Source organism: Perca fluviatilis, chromosome 19 (genome assembly GCF_010015445.1).
Source record: "Perca fluviatilis chromosome 19, GENO_Pfluv_1.0, whole genome shotgun sequence".
Classification (NCBI taxonomy): Eukaryota; Metazoa; Chordata; class Actinopteri; order Perciformes; family Percidae; genus Perca; species Perca fluviatilis.
In genome coordinates this window covers 4,512,201-4,534,699 of record NC_053130.1, presented here as the reverse complement: position 1 = coordinate 4,534,699, position 22,499 = coordinate 4,512,201, and the positions used below count along the sequence as shown (strand labels likewise).

The window sequence follows — 22,499 nt, the reverse complement described above, 5'->3', positions numbered from 1 at the left end:
GTCTTCCACTGGTCCAGCCTTCTGGATCTCTCCAATGCGGTTAGCGAAGAAAGTTTGGTAGCCATAGCTTTCCTTGTGAATTGCTCCCAGGATCGTTTGGCTATCCACGAAGTGGACCCAGCGTGCGACCTTGATGCGACAGTGTTTTACAAAGTATTTTCTCAGACGGATCGCAAAGACAGCACCACATACTTCTGCCTTAATCACATCTCCTTTCTGGTTGAGAGGGGTAAGCTTTGCTTTTGACTCGACCAGCCGCACTACGACCCCGTTCTTTGTCTCCCAACGGAGATAGAGCACCACGCCGTAAGAAGCCTCACTCCCGTCTGAAAACGTGACTCCCATTGGATGGCCTATGGCCCCAGTTGGTGTGAGGCTTCTATTGAACCTGATCTGGGCAAGTCTCACATATTCTTCGAGGAGTCTTATGGAAGCCTCCCGTAGTCTAGGTGAGAGTGGGTCATCCCAAGTGTCTTTAACTGGATTGCCAACACTCACTTCTTGGTAAGCTTCTCTCACAAGCATCACCCCTTTCTGCTTTGCGGGTGTGGCAAGACCGATGGGGTCGTAGAATCCAGCAATCTGGCTTAGCAACACCCGACGGGTCAGGGGGTTTGGAGTTCTACGTCTGACTTCCTCTTCGCGCAAATCGACTCCTGTCCTCATCTTTCCTCTCTTCTTTGAAAAGTTTACGGATGCCAACACACGAAGTTTGTCAGTCTCTGGTTCATAGCCGACTCCAAGTGCTTTGCTGTCGTCGTCCCGCATCTGGTTGGGTAACACCAGAGTTTTGGGCACACTCACAGTTGTCTTACTGACAATGACATCAGCTGTGGTTACGGACCTCCCACTTTGATCCGATAAGACCCACGGCCTAAGGGAGAAGCCTCCAGCTCTTAAGATCTTTTCCACTCCTTTGGTGATTTTCTCCAGTATCCGCAAGTCATTGTGGGACGTCAAGATGTCATCCACGTAACTATCTTCTACTAAAACTCGGCGCTCCTCAACCATAGCTGCGAACTGGGGCAGGTTGGCTGTTTCTCTCATAGCCACCTGGGCGAGACAACCAGCAGGTTTATCGCCGATGTTGACCCTGACGACAGCAAAGACTTCGATTACCTCCTCAGGGTTGTCTCTCCAGAGGAATCGATGGAGGTGTACTTCTTTGTCCTCTAGCCAGACAGAGTTGTAAATTTTTTTCACGTCGCCCAGGGCGGCGTACAACCCAGTCCTGAATCTCAGAAGCACGCCCCTTATCTGATTTAGGACGTCAGGACCCTTGTACAGTAGATCGTTCAAACTTATTCCCATGTATTCTTGGCTGCTGTTCCAGACAATTCTTACAGGGGTGGTGGTTGAGTGAGGATTAGGAGCAACCAAATGACTGATGTACCACTTGGGTCCCTTCCAGCTTTCAATTACCTCTTGGGTGAATTTAACAGCGGCCCCTCTGGAGAGCATATCGTGGATTTGCTCTCTGTATGCAGCCTTCCATTCCGGCTCTCTCTCCAGTCGTTTCTCAGTGTTTAGAAAGGTGGCTTCCACCGCACGTCGATTGTCAGGCAACGTGGCGGGGTCTCCTTTCCAAGGGTAAGCTGCGTCCCAGTGAGGGGATTCGCTGTGCTTGTCCGCTTGCACGTAGGTGAGACATTCCTTTATTTTCTCTAAGTCTCTTTCCTCCCCTAGGGTCATTTCCTTGCCTCCAGGGGGGCACCTTCCGCATCTGCAGCCACCACATTGAGGATCACAGGCGGCACCAATACTGTCCCACTGGAACCATTCAAAGACTTCTTTGTTGGTGGTTGCAGTGTTTCGGAGGATTGCGCCTTCTCCTTCCACCATGTCTTTAGTGGGTCCTTCCGTTTTCACGAGAATCTCTTTGTACACCCTTGAAGCTGTTCTCATTGATCTCGCGAAATGGGTTTCAGACCTGTGCGCTGCCAGGTCTATCACTTCAAAGAGGTCAGGATGCGTTCCACCAACAGTCTTCCCAAGGGGGCCATCCCAGAGGACGAGGTCCCCCACTATTTGGACTGGCTGTGGGACCAGGCGACCCTCCCTGTGGCTGATCAACAGGTCGATCTCTTCGGGCCGGACCAAGTCCTTGAGTGGAATGTTTGGGAAGAACTTCTGAAGTTGCTGTGGCGTGACAGCTTGGTTCACCTTCGCAACATCTTCCAGGCTGTAACAAAGGAGTTTGTGCTCTGCTATTGAACCTTTAGGAGTTTTTACCCTCAGCCTCAGAGTGTACTTCTTGGTAGTAATGGTTTTCTCCATCCCTCCAACACCTTGGACAATCAATTTAATGTTCTCACCATTCAGTTTGAGACGTTCTGCTGCTTTATTAGAGATATAATTGGTATCTGAAGCGAGATCAACCAATGTACCAACTAGTTGGCCAGAGTTTGTGGTCACATCCAGCAGCATCATTATGACAGGGCACTCTTTTGGCTCACAACCAGTGCTGGCACACACTTTTGTTGTGATCTTGTTTGAAAAGGCTTCCTTGAACTCTGCTCGCAGTTCCGGAGAAAGTTTAGCAAGGAACTCCTCCTGTTTGTTGGTTAGTCCAAGCCCCCTTTTCCCCCATTTTGCATCGCTCTGCTCTCTGCTCCTTTCCTCTTTCTTCTTGATCTGTGGCTTTGGACAGAGCAAGTAATTGTGGTCTGAAGAGCCCTCTTTCTGACAGTCGTCCTTTGAGCATAGATACTTTTGAGTGCAGCCGCCGTCGTCACCATGAACGCGCAAGCACTTAAAGCATACTCTTGAGCCTTCTTGCCTGTCAAATTGAGCTTCTTGAAGACTTTACAGGCGAACCGCCTTCCTCCATGCTCATTGTCTCCACACGTGATGCACAAGCTTGGTTGGGAGCCTTTTTGGGTGTTTCCTGACGTGGCTCTGGTAAATGCCCTCCTTTCCTCGAGAATGTCCTCCTGCTTTTTCAAGTACTGCAGTAGACAGTCGAAGTGGTTGCGTGGTAAAAACCCGCTTCCAGGGTCATTTTTGTGTGTTAACCACTTTTCTTTCAGGGAGTCAGGAAGCTTACTTTCAATCGACTGCACGACCACTCGGTTCTTTACAGCATCTTCCTCCCCTAAGACTTGTAGGTCACGAAGAGCTCTCTCCACGGCTTGGATCAGTTCGATCGTCTTCCTCGGGTTGTTTCCTTTGATGGGGAACAGTCCTTGCACTTCTTGTGCAATAAGCAGCACTATTTTGGGCTTATTTCCGTACTTGTTGTCCAAGAGCCTGAACACGTCGTCGGCGGATCCACAGCTGGACAATACGAGGTCCCTCTTGACCTTTTCATCTAGGCTTCCCAAGAGATGGAACTTCCTCACGTTTTCCAATCCATGAGGGTTTCCCAGACGTTGCAAGTCTTCCCATTCAGCTTTCCAGCGGTAGTAATCCCTCATATTTCCAGCAAACATGGGCAAGCGTGCACGTTCTAGGCTGATCTGGGGCCTGTGATTGTAAGCCCCAACTGGCTCCTCCTGCACCATAATCCTCTCTTTTCCCAGCTTCTCTTCGTCGTCGGATTGAGAACCACCTTGCCATGCCCACTCATCCCACAGCTTTTCACGCCGTTTCTTCAACTTCCGGATCTGGTCCTTGGACTCTGTTGACTTGGACCTAGGGATCAAGTCTTTCCACTCATCCAAACCCCGTTCAAGGTTGTAAACCTCCCGTTCCAGATTCCTATGGATCAGTTCACGTTCCCTCCTGGTCATATGCTGGTAGTCGGTTGCCTCAGCCTGGTCCATGGTTAATCCAGCCTCTTTAGTGAGGGTGGTAATTTCCTCCTCGGTGAACCTTGTCCAGGAGCTGATCAAAATAATTTGTTCAGTTTCGTCAAACTTACAATCACATTCTGCTGTTTTCCCATCAATGCTTTCCGCCTTCCTTTTGACTTCATCATCGTCCACTTCTCTCAGGGCCGTGGCATAATCAAACCCTGCATCTCTTACTTTGGAATGATCCACTTTAAAGTTCCTCCACTCACTCCTCATTTCACTTTCCCCCAGTGCACTAACTCTGGAGGCAAGGTAATTGGCTCTTTTAGTGAACGCAGTCTGGGCTGCTGACCGCTTCTGTTTAAGCCTCTCCAGCTCCTCCTTTGCTGCTGCCATCTTGCCAACTCTTCTAGCGTTACTTTGAAAGTTCAAGTGTTTTCTGCCAACTGGGTTTAAGTAGTCCTTTAACTGTGGACTCTCTCCTCTTCTTGGCTTTCACTCAATAACAATTGTGCCTAGTAAGTCAACAGATGAGCAGGCAGCTTTATGGGTGGACTGTTAGCTTATCAGCAGTTGATCACCATGGTTTATGACTGTTCGGATTTCCCCTCCGAAAAGGCTTACAGGAAGCACACCACGTCACGACTCGTGTTTGTCTATTTATTTTTACATCACATGACCACAGGTCATAAACCTGAAATACAACAAACAAATAATAACAATCATTTAATCATGTATACCATGTAAATATATTACTCAAATAATATAATGATGATAATGATAACGTAAATAATGAATGACTGAATAATGAAATCAAAAGCAGCCTGCAACACCATCAAATGTGGCTAGTCTGGCTTAAAACGACATTGACTACGTCACCCAGAATGCCTAGCGCCAGAGGAGCATGCGCACAGTGACTCTGCCGTCACTGGTTGCTATAGACGCTGTCACAGGACACAGAACCCATGCCACCATGTGCCTCGTACAACAAAAGATTAACACATGCACAAACGCAACATAACGCGGTGCTCCACCACGGATCACCGAACCAAACCACCACCATCACCACTGACACCAGAAACCAGCAGAGTGCTCCGAACACTCAGCACACCGCAAACGGCTAATGACAGCCTAATGCTAAATAGCAACCAGATCGTCGAGCAACCGCTACAAGACGCTCACGGCCAACTAACACCGACACAGTGAGGTAAACGTTCAGTGCACAAACATAATACATTATTACTAGCCTACGTGGGTGGTTAGCAGTTACATACCAATGGGCTGTGTGCTCCTGATGATTGTCTGGGTGAGGATGAAATGATTACCAGGTGCCATAATTAACGTTTCTAGGTGAAGCTGCGCGTGCGCACATAACGTAACATATGAGCAACTGAGAAACTTTTTTTTTTTTTTTTTTTCTGTTCGTGAGTTAAAAGTCTCAACAGTAACGTAATCAACCACGTCACCAAAGAGCGCTTGGGTTGAATTTGTTTACAACAAAGATGGCTGCCGCTGGATAACTGAGATGTGTAGATTCCTTCATCGCGTCTGTTATAGAAGATATCAGTTTTTGCCGTCCTTCCTATGGGATTCGGCAAAAGTTTAATTCATCAGCTAGCCCCGATGCTCTGATTGGTTGTAGGTCTATCAAATTGAGTGCAGAGGCATTTTCTTTCCTGGTTTGGTTGAAACACGCCCCATAATCACAGCCCAATGGAGCAGCATCAGACTCATATTCTGACTACAATCAGAATATGACCACGTCAGGCTATAGCAATGACTAGCAAGCGCTTTCTTACCGCTGCTTGCCGTACATTATCCCGTTCATGCACCTCCACCCTCCACCCTTTTCCTCTTGTCCTCTATTCATGCCAGGCGCCATATATTTCTAACTCCTTTCTCAAATAAAGCTGTATCTTCATGCTCCATGTTTGATAAACGTTGCATCCACTTTTTTAGCCGTGTTACCAAGGTGACCACACCGCAGACTCACTTTTCGGCAGAGAACCGCCCTGCTTTGCACGTGATTGGCTAGAACTTGTTTCATTGGTAGGTGGAAGTACAGTGATTGGTTAGACCCAGCACATCAAATACAAATCCCATGTGGACTTTTTAATTATTTATTTTTTTCTAAAATAGTCATACGCTGGAAATCCTGTGTTGTGCCGAAAACAGACTACCTGCCAAAATAGGACTGCACGCCGCTAGAGGGCAATGTTGGTCAGTCTAAGTAGTTACAGTATGTGCACCAATATTAACCACGTCATTTTTGTAGGGCTTCAGCACCGAACGTTTTTATTGTAGCCTTGAATGTCATTAGCCTAGTTGTTGTAGGCAACACAAAGTTGAAGTTCCCGTGTTCCCGTGACATTAACAGTCTCTATGGTTCAGGCTCAAACACACAGAGCTCTGGAGCAGATCTGTGCGTCGCTTTGTGTCCACTCTGTAAAAATAAAGAGGAGCAGCCCGGCTGGTCAGTAGCAGCTTCAGTTAATTTGTCTCATTCAGAGACCAGAGACCCAAACGGGGATGTCTGTGTCTGTCAGACTCAGATACTACCATATCAGCAGAGCAATAACGTAATGCACTGCATACTATATGGCAGGTGTTTTTTTCTTGAAGTGTTGTAATTTTATTCTTGTAATATTAGGCTATAACTTTCTTTTTCTCAAAATATTACAATATTATAAGAACAATATTAAAATGCTTGCAGATTAGCAATATTCAGATATTTGACAATATGTTTTTATCCCTCTGGATACTCACCACTTGATAAGTATCGGAGAATACCTTTGTACATGTCTTTATCCATGATAAATGTGTGTATGTATGTAATCTAATGTATGTCCTATCTGTTTCTCATGTAAACTCGTGACAAATATTTCCCAGCTCACAAATTACCCGCTCAAAAATAGGACAACCATTGTCACTTTTTAAATAACATTTTATTTACTCTTGGATTGGATATCAGGACAACATGACCAACATTGCCCTCTAGTGACGAGCAGTCATATTTCGGCAGGCAGTCTGTTTTCAACAGAACACCGGCACCAGGTCGGAGTACTTTAAGCCCTGGGGTACAACATCTCTGGGGTCAGTGGTGGAATGTAACTAAGTACATTTACTTAACATCTGTACTTAATTACAAATGTGAAGTACTTGTACTTTACTTTTTTGTTTTTTCCTTTAATGCCACTTTGACAAACATTTTCTAAAAAAATGTATTGACTTTATAAATTACATTTTTTTTTTACAAACATTGGTACTATCAAAACAAAAAAAGAGTTTATCAATTTTTGTTACATATTAAACTACCCAACAGTTTATACAAGTACAGCTGAAACCATTAGACCATTCATCAATTAGTCAATTTAGTTCCAAGAACACAATGCAGGAGAACATGAGAGTCCACACAGGAGAGAAACCATTTGGTCACAATGTTTGTAGGAGAAGATTTAGCCACAATATGAACAATATGAAGAGACATATGAGACTCATATATCGACAGACACCATAAGCTGCATAAACCATTTGAAGACATTTAAATGCAAGTGTGTTTCTCAACATTATTACCTAGAAAAAAATGTTAAGTCTGGGCTCTGATTGATAAGAGTTCAAAAATTGAGTTAAACAAATTGAGATCAAATAAGTGATCTTGAAAAGAGTTTCATTTTTCATCATGTACAATTGTGTTGTACAATTTGTACGGCACAAACAGTGATTGTTCATATTTGAGTTGTATTAAATTATGCAGGTAAACACCAACTGGTCTTAAAACACAAATCAGTTTTCTCTTGACAAAATTCCATTAACTTGGTTCACTCTACCGTGGGTCTTGGTGACGATTAAAGTTATTATGAACGGCAAAATACTTTGCACATCTATAACATGACACAGGTGTGTCGGAGAGGATGATAGATCCAAAGTTGCAAAGAGAAGAGTGATTGGTGCAGACCCAACTCCTACAAAAGATGGCTTACATCAACAGTTAGGTGTCTTATTGGAAACGATATCAGTAGAAGATAGAATCTGTGTTGTCTCTATCCTTTCTATTTACCTAAATGTCTTCTTCTGTTTCTCCCTCTCTCTCTCTCTCTCTCTCTCTCTCTCTCTCTCTCTCTCTCTCTCTCTCTGCCTACATGAAGCTGACTGTGGACATGTTGCCATCATTCATACTTATTGAACTGCTGACATCATTGCTGTCCATTCTGCAACAACACACAGAGGCCAAAAACTTGTCTATGGCCCCTTTCCTCATGAAAACATACAGAACTAAGTCTGCAAGAGGACTCAACTTAAGAAACACACCAGACAGGATTCCGAGGGTCATGTCATTTAAGTTCCCCTTGAGAAGCCTGATGATTCTGGGCAGGAACAGCAGCGTGTAAATAAGCAACACCAGGACCAACATTGCCACAATTCGTCGTTTTTCGTCAGCTGGAACTGAGATGGAAGCAGACAGGGCTTTAAGGGTCCTAACCAGAAAGAAGATGAGCAGTGGGAGGGGGAGAAGAGAAAATATGAACCAAGTGATATAAAAAGCTGGAACATGCCAAAAAAAAGAAGTGAAGAAAAATAAATGAGTTAAAACCCAGACCAGGACACAGACCACCACAGAGATCTTGATGGTTCGTCTGAAGCGGTACCACAGTGGGCAGGCGATGACCAAATACCTGTAATACAAGATGTAAGACACAGCTTCAGAATGATATAGTAATACAATGGTCAGACACAGAAGTAGCTCCACACATTCTGGATAGATAGATACCTTTCCAGGGCGATGCACACCATGAAGCAAACACTGGCCATCAGACTAGAGAAGTAAATGAGTCTGCCTATGTTATATGTGTCCATAGGTTTTGCCACCCTAACAATCATGCAGCAGAACTGAATGAGGTCGGAAATGAGAAGGTTGATGACGTAGATCGGAGCGACATGATCCTTTCCCACCTGCAGGAAAACATTGGTTAAAGTAAAGAAAGCAGTTGTAAACATGTTCTGAACTCCTCCTCCCAATATGTCTGCAGGGTCCAATCAGCTTAATTTATGCAGTTCATTATTCCTGTAAATGTATAGGTCAGTAAAATATTTCACCCCAGCCCCCTGACATGTGGCCCCCAACTCAGATCAAGATCCTTTACAGACAGAGACTTTACACAAATAGATCTCAGTCATAATGTAAGTACCAGAGAATAAAGAGCATAGATGGCCACCAGGGTCAAAGGAAGTCCAATACAGATGATTATGCATGTCACCACATATTTGATGAATTCTATTTTTTTAAACTCATGGTCGTTGAAGGTGCTGTTGTAATCATGGCTCATGTCCTGTAAAGTGTCGTTAACGTAGACCTCTCCCATTCTTCAGAGTGAAACCTGTTTAGGAGATCAGGTTATAAAAAGAGACGTGAAACATGTTGTTTAATATCTACCTAACATTGTTCAGTTTACACAAATGCAGTATACATATATAGAATACTCACACAACAAATCATTTCAAACAAAATGTGTATTGCTTTCAGTGTTAAACTTCCTTAATATTTGTTACCCTATATGCTTATGATATTTAAGCAGATAGCACAAGTTCTGGTCAAAGTCAAAAGTCAAAGTATCTTTACATAACAAGCACAGCGTTAAAACAATTAAAGACAAATGTAGAGTAAACATATGAGCTACTCAAAGAGCTGTTTAAATTACCGTTTTCTATACTTGTGCAAGAAAGCCATCCTTGCTACATGATGAATAGAAATATTTAACATGCTGATGTGAGGTCATTACTGCAGCCACAGAACCTCGTCCATGTTTCAGTAATTTAATATAATGATTAATGTTAATGTCCATTTGTTTAGGACATTTAGCCTGTCTTCTGTGCTGATGTCCCACTACTTGTTGAATGCCCCTCTGCCCTCTGGTTTTGATGAGACTGATTCATCCACTTGATAAACCATCTGCATTATCTTTTGTGTAAAGATTCATTTTCTTATTTCACTAAACATCTCTAACTGAATCGGTAAATGACTGTAACCTGTCTTGGGTTACATAACATAACCTCAATCATCGTATTTTCCCAACACACAAAACTATTTTGCATATCTAAGCTCATTATTATTATCATTATCATTATTTCCAAATATCTTTCCGTGAATTAATGATGTTTCAGAAAATACATACAACATTTGTAAGAAATAGCATTTGTAAGCACGTTATTGATATGGACTACATTTCTGAAATATCTACACAGTAGTTCTACTTTTGGTTGTTTAATTTCCCATTAATTGTGCATGTTCTATCCTATTTTTCTTCTCTTATTTTTCCTTTAGGTAATTGTACTTGATTTTGCATGATTATCTTTTTAGCCGGTTTCTTAAACTCCATTTTCTGTCTTTGTTACACAATCACATATCCATAAGGCTTACAATTTAAGGTAAGACAGGGAAACACCCAAATGAAATATAGTTGGTTTAAACACAGTACAGTCCACAGCTGTCTGCTTGTTAAAGGTTGCATAATCATTTTCATGACTATTTACAATGTCTTTACCTTTTTAAACAATCTTTATAATAAAATGTCACCAAATTTACCTTTGACAGCTGAAGTCACTGAATGAGTTCCCTACACCAATGTCTGATGTTTTGTCCTCTGCATCCAAACAGTCTACAATAAATATGGTAAAGTTACATAACATGTAGTAGGTTGATAATAATCTACACCTCCTCTTCAAAGGAAGAGAGATGAAATGAGTATGAACATGAAGCAGTGAGGGGGGAGGGGGGGTTGTAGTTGAAAGTTGCTGTTTTGATTGTTTTGATGAGATTATTGAAGGTTTAAATATCCTCGAACAGATAATGTAAATAATATATTTACATAAAACATTAAAGAGCAATTCAAACAATTTAAAATATAAACACAGCTAAAATAAAATATGATATGAGAGTAAGACAGATATGACGTAGTATTAAGTGATAAAATGAATAATTAACATGTGACTGAATAGGAATGTGGAATAAAAAGAATCAAACCTGAAATAAAAAAAGCCAAAAATAAAAATAAACCAAGAAAATAAAAAAAGGAAATGAATATCACCATGTTGTCTTCCATGACTTCCCACTAAGTCTGCTCTCTTCCAGGACCCTGTCTTTAAGATAGAGTTCAGCAACGTGTACCAGAATGTGTGCATGTACCAGGACTTGTACTACAAGACCTTTAAGCTCCCTGACTGTTCTCCCGGCGTGGACCCGACCATCACCTACCCCGTGGCTTTGAGCTGCCACTGCGGCCGCTGTGCTATGGCCACGTCTGACTGCACCTTTGGGAGCCTGCAGCCCAACTTCTGCATTCATGACATACCTTTCTACTACTAGTCTCAAGAAATAAAGCACATTAAAACACACTCTAGGAACTGTGTGAACGTTTAGCATCAAGTGATCTAAATAAAGATTTTGCCATTTACCAGAGCAAAGGAATTCTGTTTCTATGTGCAAAGAACCAAGAACCACATTGAACTCTTCTTGATGTTCAATGTGGGTACTTTGGTTATTAACCAGATGTTTCCTGCCTGTTTCCAGCAAGTATGCAGTTTCACTCTGATGAGTGTTACATTACACAAGACATGTAAGATCTGAGTCATCTTTGAACACATGATTTGTATGTTTTTGGGAAACAGTGGTGTGCAAGATTAACTTTGTTATTTGGGTTTTAAAACAGGTGAATTGACAGAGGTTTTCTGTAATAAACTATATAATTGTAGAAGTTAATGCACAGTTATATTTAAGATAGGTGTTGTGGTCTATTACAATAAAAATAAATTACATCTATGTATATTTCACATTATTTCAACAGCATTTCAATGATGAAGTTCTGCTTTAATTATCCAGTGTTTGACTACAAAGGCTGCACCTGCTGGAAACAAACAGTAGTAGAATGGTTATGCCTATTACAATTGTATCAAAAAAGTGGGGGGCAAAACAGCTGAAAGAACATAAAGCAATAACATAACATCAAACCAAACATTTTTATATAGCTCTTAAAAATTAAAAAGACCATACCATAAGTTTCAAGTTGATTTCATTTATATAGAACTTTTCTGGTGCACAAAGTGCTTCAAAAAGACAAAAACATATGTATACAATACAAACATAAAACACAAATCTTCTTGGCCTTGTGAACATTAATAGACTTCTTGACTCTGTCACAAACTGGCTCAGTGAACCATAGACTCACTTTTTGGCAAAGAACCGCCCTACTTTGCATCTGATTGGCTGCTATCTGACAACATAACGACCACACTGAAAGGCAAGTATTGACATTCTGTTGAAAATATCACAGATTCATGCCCCCCAGGTATATATCCTGATAGCACTTTACAAGTGGATGAATCTGAAAATGTTTTCTGCAGGGTAATATGTAGTACTAGTATTATTCCAGTAACATGTAGTACTAGTACTATTCCACTTATAATCAACAGCAGACCATACAAAGTGGTGAATCCCCTAAGTAATAAGAAGTTGACTGCAAACATAGTCAATTTAGCATCCAGTTCACGTCAGCCACAGCCTGTCCCAAAAAATGAGACGGTGTCTGTTCCTCGACTCAGATCAGTTAGATCAAAGGTAACCAAGAGAGGGGCAATACTTAACAACCTAATTGGAATTAAAACTACCACTGCAATGATAGAAAAGGATAAGAAAATTAGATGTGGATTACTAAATATCAGATCTCTGTCTTCTAAAGCAGTACTAGTAAACAAATTGATATCTGATAATCAAATTGATCTACTCTGTCTTACTGAAACCTGGCTGGGCCATGAAGAATATGTTAGTCTAAATGAAGAGACTCCTCCCAGTCATATTAATACTCAAATTCCTAGAGGCTCAGGCCGAGGAGGGTTGCAGCCAAATTTGATTCAAGCCTGTTAATTAACCCTAAACCCAAACTAAATTATAACTCTTTTGAAAGCCTTGTTCTTAATCTTCAACATCCAACACGGAAATCAGTACAGCCAATTATATGTCTTGTTGTCTACTGAGCTCCGGGTCCGTATTCTGAATTTTTATCTGAATTCTCAGAGTTTTTATCGTGTGTAGTCCTTAAATAAGTACTTATTGTAGGTGATTTTAATATCCATGTGGACGTTGACAGCAATAGCCTTAGTACTGCTTTCAACTCACTACTAGATTCTATTGGCTTCAGAGTGTGCATGAGGCCACGCACTGTTTTAACCACACCCTCGACCTCGTGCTGGCATATGGTATCAAAATTGAAGATGTATTAGTATTCCCGCAAAATCCTTTATTATCAGACCACTTCTTAATTACTTTCAAATTCTTAATACCCTATTATACGAAATTAGATAAAAGCTTAGATGCCTATCTGACAGTGCTATAGCTAAATTTAAGGAAGACATTCCAATAGCACTAAACTCATTACCTTGTTTTAATACAACAGAGGACCTTTATGTAAACTTTAGTCCCTCTCAAATCGACAATTGTGTAGATGGTGTTACGGCCTGCCTACGGACTACTTTAGATTCTGTTGCCCCACTCAAAAAGAAGAAGATGAAGCAAAGGAAACTAGCACCTTGGTATAACTCCCAAACTCGTAAATTAAAGCAAAACTCGCGAAAACTTGAAAGTAAATGGCGCTCCACCAAACTGGAAGAGTCTCATTTGGACTGGCAAGACAGTCTGAAAACCTATAGGAAGGCCCTCAGATATTCCAGATCAAACTATTACTCATCATTAATAGAAGAAAACAAGAACAACCCAAGGTTTCTTTTCAGCACTGTAGCCAGGCTGAGTCAGAGCTCTACTGAGCCATCTATTCCTCTAGCTCTGAGTAGTGACGACTTCATGAGCTTCTTTAATGATAAAATTATAACAATTAGAGATAAAATTCATCACCTTTTGCCCTCAACTTCTAACGGTTCACCTTTCAATGCAGGACTGCTAGAAAGAACGACTAGACCTGACATATACTTGGACTGCTTTTATCCTATAGACCTTCAACAACTAATGGTAAAGGTATCTTCAGCTAAGTACGGTGGCCGGGAAGTGCAATGCAACATTACAAAGAATGAAACACTTTTACATTTTGGAAAACAAATTTACATTTTGGAAAACAAATTTACATTTTGGAAAACAAAATAACATTTTGGAAAACAAATTTACATTTTGGAAAACAAAATAACATTTTAGAAAACAAATTTACATTTTGGAAAACAAAATAACATTTTAGAAAACAAATTTACATTTTAGAAAACAAATTTACATTTTGGAAAACAAATTTACATTTTGGAAAACAAAATAACATTTTAGAAAACAAATTTACATTTTGGAAAACAAAATAACATTTTAGAAAACAAATTTACATTTTGGAAAACAAAATAACATTTTCGAAAACAAATTTACATTTTAGAAAACAAATTTACATTTTGGAAAACAAAATAACATTTTAGAAAACAAATTTACATTTTCGAAAACAAATTTACATTTTAGAAAACAAATTAACAAGATGCAAAACACTTTTACCAGTCCCGAAACAAATTTACAAATGACAGATTCTTCACGGAAAGGGAATGTACCACATACCGGAAGTGATGAGGTGTTGTTGGTGAGCGCAATCAATTTTGTGTTGTTGTGAGTGAGTATATGGCGTGAATGAAGTTTATGGTGACTTTACGTGTTGGTCGGTTGGAGTTTTTATATGACGCGGACCTGACGGAAACACAGGGAACGTATCGACAGCCGCGCCGGATCGGGCTACAACAGGGGGCAGCTGAGTCCGTCTGCAGCTGCAGGACCTGGAGCTCACTGCCCATTCCTGGGAGCCAAAACCGACACCACGCAGCTGGAGACCCAGGCCGTATTGCGGGGCGGCGCTGGAGGGAAGGGAAGCCCGGGAGAATCAGATCCAGGACTGAACGGAGCGGACTGTCACAGCCTGCTGAAGTTTAAATCACAGGTTTCCTAAAGGGAGTCTGGCGGGACTCGGACTGTGGACAAACACCGCGACTTAAAGTCTCGTTAAATAAATAAATACATGCAGAAATAAATGAATCATTAGTGGGGGAGTGAGCCTGGACATTTCAGTCTGTTTAAACTTCACTTTGAAGCAGAACCTCTTAGTTCAGAAGGGTGAAGTTTCCGTTTGTACTCATATCTGTGAACTGATTATAATAAATATTCTTTGTATTAACACATTAATTAGTCTCTTTGTCTTTTTGTTTAAAAAAACTAGAACATCGCATGAGATTTTGACGATTTATAGTGATTTTATTTCCGTTAGACCTTTGCCTACATTGACGCTGATGCATTAAGGACGGCCCATAGACAGTATATAAGGCAGTGCCTCCCCTGTTCCAAGATGGCGGCTCTATTGACGCATTCGATCCATAACTGCCGTAGTCAAGGCGACATGTATACAAAACCTCATCACTTCCGGTATGTGGTACATTCCCTTTCCGTGAAGAATCTGTCATTTGTAAATTTGTTTTGGGACTGGTAAAAGTGTTTTGCATCTTGTTAATTTGTTTTCGAAAATGTAAATTTGTTTTCTAAAATGTTATTTTGTTTTCCAAAATGTAAATTTGTTTTCTAAAATGTAAATTTGTTTTCGAAAATGTTATTTTGTTTTCCAAAATGTAAATTTGTTTTCTAAAATGTTATTTTGTTTTCCAAAATGTAAATTTGTTTTCTAAAATGTTATTTTGTTTTCCAAAATGTAAATTTGTTTTCCAAAATGTTATTTTGTTTTCCAAAATGTAAAAGTGTTTCAGTCTTTGTAATGTTGCATTGCACTTCCCGGCCACCGTAGCTAAGCCATCTACCTGTCTCTTAGACCCCATCCCAACGAGGCTACTCAAAGAAGCATTACCCGTGGTTAACACTTCACTACTAGATATGATCAATATGTCTCTATTAACAGGTTATGTACCACAGTCATTTAAAATAGCTGTGATAAAACCTCTTCTGAAAAAAACCCACCCTCGATCCTGAGGTCTTAGCAAACTATAGACCTATATCTAACCTTCCCTTTCTATCCAAGATCCTTGAGAAGGTAATTGCTAATCAGTTATGTGATTTTCTACATAGCAATAGTTTATTTGATGACTTTCAATCAGGATTTAGAAAGAATCATAGCACAGAGACTGCACTCGTGAAAATTACTAACAACCTTCTAACTGCTGCAGACAAAGGACTTGTTTTACTAGATCTTAGTGCTGCATTTGACACTATTGACCATACCATCCTGTTACAGAGACTGGAACACTTAGTTGGCATTAAAGGAATCGCACTTAGCTGGTTTAAGTCCTATTTCTCTGAGCGATCCCAATTTGTTAACATTAACGATAAACCCTCCAAGCACGCTAAAGTTAGCCATGGCGTTCCTCAAGGCTCAGTGCTTGGACCAATTCTATCTTCCTTATATATGCTTCCTCTTGGTAATATTATTAGGAAACACTCAATTAACTTTCACTGTTACGCAGACGACACCCAATTATATCTGTCAATTAAGCCAGACGAAAGTGGGCAGTTAGCTAAACTTCAAGCGTGTATTAAAGATATAAAATCCTGGATGACCCACAATTTCCTGATGTTAAACTCAAACAAAACTGAAGTTATTGTGATGGGACCAACGCACCTCCGAACTTCATTATCTAAAGATATAGCTACTCTGGATGGAATTGCCCTGGCCTCCAGCACTACTGTCAGAAATTTAGGAGTTATTTTTGATCAGGATATATCCTTCAATGCCCACTTAAAACAAACCTCAAGAACAGCCTTTTTCCATCTTCGTAACATTGCCAAAATTAGGAATATCCTGTCTCAAATCGATGCTGAAAACTAGACTAGACTACTGCAATTCCTTACTATCAGGTTGCTCAAATAAGTCCCTTAAGACTCTCCAGCTGATCCAGAATGCTGCAGCACGTGTTCTGACGAGAACTAAGAGAAGAGATCATATTTCTCCTGTATTGGCTTCTCTGCACTGGCTTCCTGTAAAATCTAGGATCGAATTTAAAATCCTCCTCCTGACCTACAAAGCTCTAAATGGTCAAGCACCATCATACCTAGAAGAGCTCCTAGTACCTTATTGTCCTAGTAGAGCACTACGCTCCCAGAATGCAGAGCTACGTGTGGTTCCTAGAGTCTCTAAAAGTAGACTGGGGGCCAGAGCCTTCAGTTACCAGGCTCCGCTCCTGTGGAACCATCTCCCACTTTGGGTTCGAGGGGCAGACACCGTCACCACATTTAAGAGTAAACTGAAAACCCTCCTCTTTGATAAAGCTTATAGTTTAAGGGTGAGAGTTGCAGCGTCCGCCTAACCGGCCCACCTGCTTCTCTTCATAGTCATCAGTTTTATTTATTATATAATCAATAATATAGCGAGAGTAGAGGGAGGCAGGCCAGTACAGCCCGATCCGGTTGGGGAGAGTTCTAGCCCGACCAGGCACCTCTCTTTAACCTGCCTCTCTTAGTTATGCTATTATAATTCTAGACTGCCGGGGAAGTTCCTTCCTTCCTATGACACACTGAGCTGCTCTCTCATCTCTACTTGTTTCCTTTTGTATGCATCCTGTCCCAGAAATGCTTGTTACTAACCTAGCTCTGGGGAGTTTACTCCCCGAGTCCATATATGTTCTTCGCCGAGCATAGCTCTGCGATTCTCTAACAATTCCCGCTGCATCTCGTGCGTCCTGCCCCTGCGCATCCGACATGACATGAACTTCCACGATGACTTCGAAGTCACTGTTCCATTATCTTTAATGTGACTATTATGTGCCACTGTTCATCACACCCCCAACCGGCCCGTCAGACACCGCCTACCAAGAGTCTGGGTCTGCCGAGGTTTCTTCCTAAAAGGGAGTTTTTCCTTGCCACTGTCGCAATAGCCACTGCTAATGCTCTCTCTTGAGGGAATTACTGTAATTGTTGGGGTTTTGGAATTTATAGAGTGTGGTCTAGACCTACTCTATCTATAAAGTGTCTCGAGATAACTCTGTTATGATTTGATACTATAAATAAAATTGAATTGAATTGAATTATTGAAGGTTTAAATACCCTCTATCATATTCTAAAATCTTTATGCAAGTTTACTCTAAACAATATGCATTTTGCACGTAAACTGCTGAACGAATCCAGGGCTGCTGAAAAGATGAGATGGACTTTCTTAAGGTTTGTAAGAAGGATTTTAGCATTACCTGATAGCTTTGGTGTGCTTTTGGGAAAAAGGGCCTTGTTTTAAATCAGGATCTCGGTTCCTGACTTTGACACTCTGACGTCTAGAACAAAATGTGTCCTGACACATTCACCATGTCTTAACAAACACTAACCTGTGAAACCTATTCACTATTAATCTACATCTTCTTCTGAGCTTAATAGCACGTACATTTCCTGCTTTAAACATGTAGCCTTGGCCACTTCTATTTTTTTAGCAGAAACAAGAAGTGATAACAACGCTGACACATCACCACATTTTAAGTTGATACGTTAAACCTGTAACATCCAGCAGTCACACAGTTACGGTACAACATCTCTGGGGCCTTTAGTCAGTGGGGGAATGTAACCAAGTACATTTACTCAAGATCGTTACGTGACTATTTTCTTTTCAAGAAAAAAACATTTGGTTGCAGTTTTGTGAGAAGAAATTCAGTTACAAGAGAAATCTGAAAAAACACATGAGAGTCCACACAGGAGAGGAACCATTTTGGTGTAGTGTTTGTGGGAGAAGATTTTGCCAGAAGACCATCCTGAAGAGACACATGAGTCCATACTGGAGAACAACAATGTAGTTGCTGTTTGTTGTAGAAGATTTAGTCAATAGCAAAATATGCAGGTACATACATTAATTATACATGGGCCGACACCATAAGCAGCATAAACCACATGAAGAAATGTGAATATTTGTTTGAGATCAAACAAGTGATCTGTAAAAGAGTTTTATTCTTCATCATGTACCGTGATGCTCTGTTTCTAATATACGTACAGCACAAACAGTGGTTGTTAACACAACATGTCTGTTATCGGACATAATCTCATCACAGTGTTGTTTCAAAGTCCCAGTTTTACTACCAGAATGAAGTCTGTGAGTGTTTCCATGAACATGAGTTCAGGTAGCTGCCAGTGTGAAGAGCAATCAGTTATGTATTTAAATGAGGTGATAAACATCAGTAAATGAAACATCCTGGGATTTTAACATTTGTGTGCTCGTGAAAAAATCTGACATCTAAGACTTTAGCTGCTTAACAATGCTGCATTCAGGTGCTGTTTGAAAGAAAAAAACTCATCACACCCAGAAGACTAACAAGTGGATCTGATCAACTCTAAATACAAACTAACTTGGCTGAATGTTAAAACCAATACAAGGTGCCTGAAGTTGCACAAACTGTGGGCCTACTGCACAGCGAACTCCAAAAACCAGCGATGAAAAAAGTAGGCCTATCTAAATATCTGTGTGAATGCGTGCATATAAACTAAAATGCTATTCATATAGTGCTACCAATGTAAATTATATATTATTAGCAATACATGCATAATCAAAATGTCTGTTAAAACAAGGAGCTTGACGCACCAGGATCGGTTGTCTAGATGACAATGTTTGTTTATTTTAAAACAACCACAAGTAGATTAAGTGTTCATAAACCGCATAACGGCCAAAAAAGGGCCTAAGTGCCACAAAGTAACAGACTATGTAAAATCTTTTTCCAACAGTATGTGCAAAAATACTAAAAAGTTACAGACTATTTGTTTCTTTATAATAGGCATACATAAAGCACAATTATACAAGGCTAAATATAGGCTACCATCTGGGCCTGTATGACGACAGGAAAAAGACGCAGAGATGTAAGACACCGTGTCTCTTACCTTACGATGATTTTGGTACACCAAACGTAGATTTGCGCTCTGGAGTTCGGCTGATAAACTCTGCCATGACTCGGGACTCGGTGGATAAACGCACGCCTGCCGATAGGGGGGGACAAACGGGTCTGTTGTCCCGGGCCCACAGTAGGGGGAGGCCCAGAACTGGGGGCCCAGAACTGGGCCCTCATTAAATTATGGAATAATTGAAAAACAGTTTTTTAAATAGGCCTATTTGTGGAAAAAAATATGTAATATTTGAGTTACATAAAAGCTTTTATTTGTTTTCTTCCTAATTGTCCTTGAAATAGTGGTCAAGAACCCCCCCACCCCCAACACAAAAATGGTTTGGCCACTTATCAAAAGTTGATGTTGTTTTCAGTAGATTTGAAGTTCAGTATGCTCAAAATGTCCGGTCAGCACAAGTCCGGTGCTCAGAAAAGGAAGGAAAAGAGAAGAAGAAAATAGAGGCCTTAGAGATTTTCTAAACAAATATTTTTAAAAAAAGGTGGTGACGGTGAAGCTGGAACTGTCAACGTAGAGCAAGGTAAAAGAAACAAGCGCCGTTTACAAGCCATGTAACGTAAGCTAACAGGCCAGCTCTCATGTTAACGTCCATTAGCTTGTATAAAAGCCTGAGACAACACGTTCTCTTTTACAGAAAGAGTTGAGTTTGGTAGCTCCGTCAGAGAGGATGAGACAGAGAGGGAGAGATCCAGCTGCTGTCAGGTGACAGAGAGAGTGATGCGGGAGGGGCCCGCTGCCTACGGAGGGACAGAGTCAGGCTACCGGTAGAGAGAGAGAGAGAGAGAGAGAGAGAGAGAGATGCTGCCCTGTCGGAGAGTCTGAGCAGGATGGATCAGAGACTGATCACATTAATTTCAGTGAGAGATGTGAGGAGAGGAGAGGAAGATCAGATTAGAGGAAGATCAGAGGAGAGGAAGAGCATAGGAGAGGAAGAGCATAGGAGAGGAGCAGGAGAGGAAGAGGAGAGGAGAGGACCAGGAGAGGAAGAGCAGAGGAGAGGTACAGGAGATGAACAGGAGAGGAGAGGAACAGGAAAGGAAGAGCAGGGGAGAGGAAGAGCAAGGAAAAAGGAGAGATCTGGGCGCGGGGGGCCCATCTAAGCTTATCTCGTCCCGGGCCCAGGCAAGACTGTCAGCTGGTCTGGATAAACGCACTGTTTTGGGAGAATAACTGATGTTGCATCTCCATACTGTATGAGCGCATTTTGAAAGTGTGTTCTCTGCACACACTTTATATATGGTCCTACCCGCACAGAGCTACATGTGAGCGGGCAGATCAAGATTTAAAATTGTAACACCCAGAAGTAACTACTACCAATTGCTGCACGCATCCGCTTCAAGACACTAGTACTTACATACAGGGCCACGAACGGATCAGCCCCAGCTTACATCCAGGACATGGTCAAACCATATATCCCAACCCGCCCACTTCGCTCTGCATCAGCCAAACTGCTTGCTGCCCCCTCACAGCGAGGGAGAACTAATCACTCAACGAAATCCAGACTGTTCACTCTCCTGGCTCCCAAATGGTGGAACGAGCTCCCCATCGACATCAGGATGGATGAAAGCCTATACATCTTCCGCCGAAGGCTAAAAACACATCTCTTCCGACTACACCTCGGATAAAAAAAAAAAAAAAAAAAGTCTCATGTTCATATGTCTCTTTGTAGCCTTGCTTATTTAAAGCTAATGTACTTGCACTTACTACTTGTTGTCTCGAGTTTGAACCTTCACAGTTGAAAGCACTTAATTGTAAGTCGCTTTGGATAAAAGCGTCAGCTAAATGACATGTAATGTAATGTATTTCATCTTGCAGTTATCTTCTTTTTCTATTTAATTTGTCTTATTCTTAAAATGCCATTTAACACAGAATAACAATATACAAATAAAACCACACAACACATGCAATAATAAATAAAATACCCTTTAGCTTCTAAAAAATCTCCTTTTCTCTATGGTTTATGCTGGAATCCACCTGTCAGGTAAGTGCCTAGTTTATTTTCATTACCCTATTATATTTCAGATTGGAATGCTTTTTTAAATTTCCTTTTAGTCAGGCACTCATTAAGTTGTTTTTTTTCCCCTTTATTTTGTCTTTTACAAATTTATAAATCCTATTTCATAGTGCCTCTAATTTAACAAGAGGCTCCTTTAATTTTTCCTCTTTTAAATCAATTAAAATACCAACCAAAATATAAACATAAATTTGACATAAAGTTTCTTTATGTCAGAAATCCACTATCACTCAGTCATTTACCAAACTGTGACACATAACATGACCATACATTCTATAACAAACCAACTTATGCTATAAATAATAAGTATATAAAGAAGTTGATCCAAGAGCTCCTTTTAATCAGTGTCTAAGTCCCTCTCAGTGTTCTCTCCATCGACCGTGTTCAGGGAAAAAAAAGGAAAAAGTCCTTGTGTGGGGGGGAAGTTCAAAAAGGTTTGTCCTACCACTCTTTACTGGACTTCAGTAACTCAACTTTCTCTCCTTTCCTTTTTTCGATCTCTATCTGACTCAGGTTTGGCTCGCGCCATATACAGTTCAATTGTGTATATATATATATATATATATATATATATATATATATATATACAGTACAGTACAGGCCAAACGTTTGGACACACCTTCTCATTCAATGCGTTTCTTTTATTTTCACGACTATTTACATTGTAGATTCTCACTGAAGGCATCAAAACTATGAATGAACACATATGGAATTATGTACTTAACAAAAAAGTGTGCAATAACTGAAAACATGTCTTATATTTAGATTCCTCAAAGTAGCCACCCTTTGCTCTGATTACTGCTTTGCACACTCTTGGCATTCTCTTGATGAGCTTCAAGAGGTAGTCACCTGAAATGCTTTTCCAACA

At 40.8% G+C, this 22,499-nt stretch overlaps 1 protein-coding gene across 1 annotated transcript in view; it reads right to left on the bottom strand.

The window, feature by feature from the left end:
• The window catches only part of LOC120548456 (mas-related G-protein coupled receptor member A6-like), a 97,905-nt gene that overhangs the window by 66,567 nt on the left and 8,839 nt on the right, over positions 1-22,499 (bottom strand). The window contains exons 5-6 of the mRNA XM_039784721.1: positions 8,503-8,684; positions 8,344-8,407 (exon numbers count right to left, since the gene is read on the bottom strand). Of these exons, the coding sequence (XP_039640655.1) occupies positions 8,344-8,407; positions 8,503-8,684 (246 nt within the window). The remainder of the gene's footprint in view (positions 1-8,343; positions 8,408-8,502; positions 8,685-22,499) is intronic.